The sequence below is a fragment of the Chanos chanos genome, chromosome 15, assembly GCF_902362185.1.
Source record: "Chanos chanos chromosome 15, fChaCha1.1, whole genome shotgun sequence".
NCBI classification, from domain to species: Eukaryota; Metazoa; Chordata; class Actinopteri; order Gonorynchiformes; family Chanidae; genus Chanos; species Chanos chanos.
This window is the reverse complement of record NC_044509.1, coordinates 7,277,447-7,279,946: the sequence shown is the minus strand read 5'-3', so window position 1 is coordinate 7,279,946 and position 2,500 is coordinate 7,277,447. Positions and strand designations below refer to the sequence as shown.

General features: G+C 41.6%; 1 protein-coding gene across 1 annotated transcript in view; it reads right to left on the bottom strand.

The window, feature by feature from the left end:
* Nucleotides 1-1,696: 1,696 nt before the first annotated feature.
* The window catches only part of aatf (apoptosis antagonizing transcription factor), a 14,693-nt gene continuing 13,889 nt past the window's right edge, over nucleotides 1,697-2,500 (bottom strand). Inside the window, exon 12 of the mRNA XM_030792734.1 lies at nucleotides 1,697-1,839. Within this exon, the coding sequence (XP_030648594.1) occupies nucleotides 1,794-1,839 (46 nt within the window). The 3' untranslated portion in view covers nucleotides 1,697-1,793. The remainder of the gene's footprint in view (nucleotides 1,840-2,500) is intronic.

Genomic DNA, 2,500 nt, shown 5'->3' with positions numbered 1-2,500 from the left:
TAGAACTGACTAGAACCCAAACGTGTTTACTGTCGCTAATTCTGTCTCTCCGTGTAGAACTTTTAATAAAGTCATTCGTACATTACATCTTCGTCTCTGGCATCTATTCTCAGATGAATTTTGAATGTAATTGTAGCCATAAATGTCTATTCTCATTAGATTCATCAAATTGGTTTGAGTTTTCACCAAATTATAAATTGTTCAAAACCAAACGATTCTCAATCCCAAACTTTGGGGCTCCGTGCGGCCTCACTTACAGTTCGCTTTAGAACTGCTCCCACACACACACCGGAAGAAAGCTAATGTCGGGTTTGATGTTCAGTAAACAACTTTAATGAGGTGTGTCTGGGGTAGATTAGAATGACAATGTGTCGTTTAATGGAACGAGAGAAGGAACACGCAACTTTAAAGGACATCCCAACTCCTGCTGGGTTTGGTTACTGCCCTCACATGTGTCTGGATGGTTAAGAAAAACAGCCACACCTGTACTGCAGGTACAAAATCACCTCTGGTTATGTGTTGACTTTGAAAAGCGTTATAACCCGAGGCCTGCACCTGTGTACCCCTGTTCCACAGAACACAGATTAAACACAGATTAATAAACATTGGTTTTAAATCACCTCCTATTTCCCTTTTCCTTTCTGTTGGGATAAAACTTGGGGTCACTGTAGGTTTACAAGTCTTACACTGGTGTAGGATTAAGACTAAAACACAAGGGAAAGGAAAGGAAATCCCTGATTCATCGGGATTGCTAATCTCACTCTCTAGTCTCTTGTCTAAACTCAGAAATGATCAAAGTACCAGTTTTCTGAATTTCAGCATTTTTCAAAACTTCAGCAGTCTTAGGAGTGGTTTATCAGGCGGTCTTGACACACAGGAGGGATTCGATCAAAGAGTCATCCCTTTATTTTTACTTTGCTTTGCTTATCTCCTTCAGCATAGTCGACTATATTACCAACCCACCAAACAAATATGTAAGACAAATTGAATTGCACCCAGCCAATACCCATCACAATTACAGCTGCCCCAATAAGAAAATGAGTCATTTGGTGGAATAATTGGAAGTGCAAGTTGCTCCGTCTCCGTGGCGTCCCGGGAGGGCTCGGCTCATCTGCGGAGGCACGCCAGCAAGGCTAATTCCACCGCTAATCAGATCGCGCCACGCGAAAACAAGTCCCGCTCATATCAACTCGCTGAGAGAGAGAGAGAGGGGGGGGGGGGGGGGCTAGTCAACCGCGCCGCGCCACTGCACGCGAGCAAGTTCAACGGGTTTTACTGTACAGTTTACAGAATGAGTTTGTTTGGGGGTTTTTTGTTTGGTTTTTTGTTTGTTTGTTTCTTTTCTCACCTCACCTTTTGTTCTTGGACAAAATTATACTTTAATGTGCACAAGCAGTCAAATATATAAAGTGTAATTTTACAGTTGAGGAGAAAGAAATGGTATCGTACAAATTTTGATGTGTGAGCAATCGCATGAAAAAGGCAACAGATCAGGTAAAAAAAAAAAAAAAAAATTCTGGTTAAATGTAAAAGTTGTCCATCTTCCTGCTGACTGCCAAACAGATGTGCAGCTACTGGAGCACCAAGAGTTTTAAAAGTGGTCCAGCCCAGAGTGTCCAACCACACCCCCTCCTCCACACACACACACACACACACACACACACACACACTCTGATGTGTGGTATGCTGTGGGAGTGGTGAACAGAGAGTGCTGGCCGGTGTTTCGGACTCTCCTGGTAGAGGAGTAAACCAACAGTCCAGTGTCCAGACGCTTCCTATTCCAAAAGCTACCGTCAGCGCGCCTGTTCCCCTCCAAACAGTGAGCAGTACAGTTCAGACCTATGAACAAATAAACAAAGAGAGACAGTGAGGAAAATCAAACGAACGGTAACTCCTGTTAGAGGGCGCGGTGATACAGTGAAAGGATGACATGAATAAAGTCTTTCTGTTTCGCATCTGCTTGTGATTAAATAAGAAATAGATTTATTGACTGACTTAAAATCTGCTTAAAAAAAAAAAAAAAGTCGGAAGTCGGATGACTCCAGACATAATCTTTTGAGAGGATTTCAGGTGAGATTAACAAGAAAAAAAAAAAAAAAGAAAAGAAAAAGAAAAAGAAAGGATTCATTTGGTTTCCTCTCTTCGCTAATCCAGCACGACGGCGTTATTTGCATTCATCTCTCACATTAGAACGAGAACAAGGGTTAAAAAAAAAACAAAAAAAAAAAAACACTAGCGACTCACTAAAGCTGATTCTCACAGTACTGCACCGTAAGACCGCACTGAAAATGATATTTATATTTAAAAAAAAAAAAAATAAAAAGAAGTAAGAAAGTAAAAAGAAAAAGTGGTTGGGTTTCTCTGTGTGTGTGTGTGTATGTGTGTGTGTATGTGTGTGTGTGTACAACTCCTGTGTGTGCGGCAGTGGTCATTGAAATGCAGCGGAGGAGAAGACAGCATCGGAGACAGAAAAAGAGTGAGAGATTAAACACACGGCCCC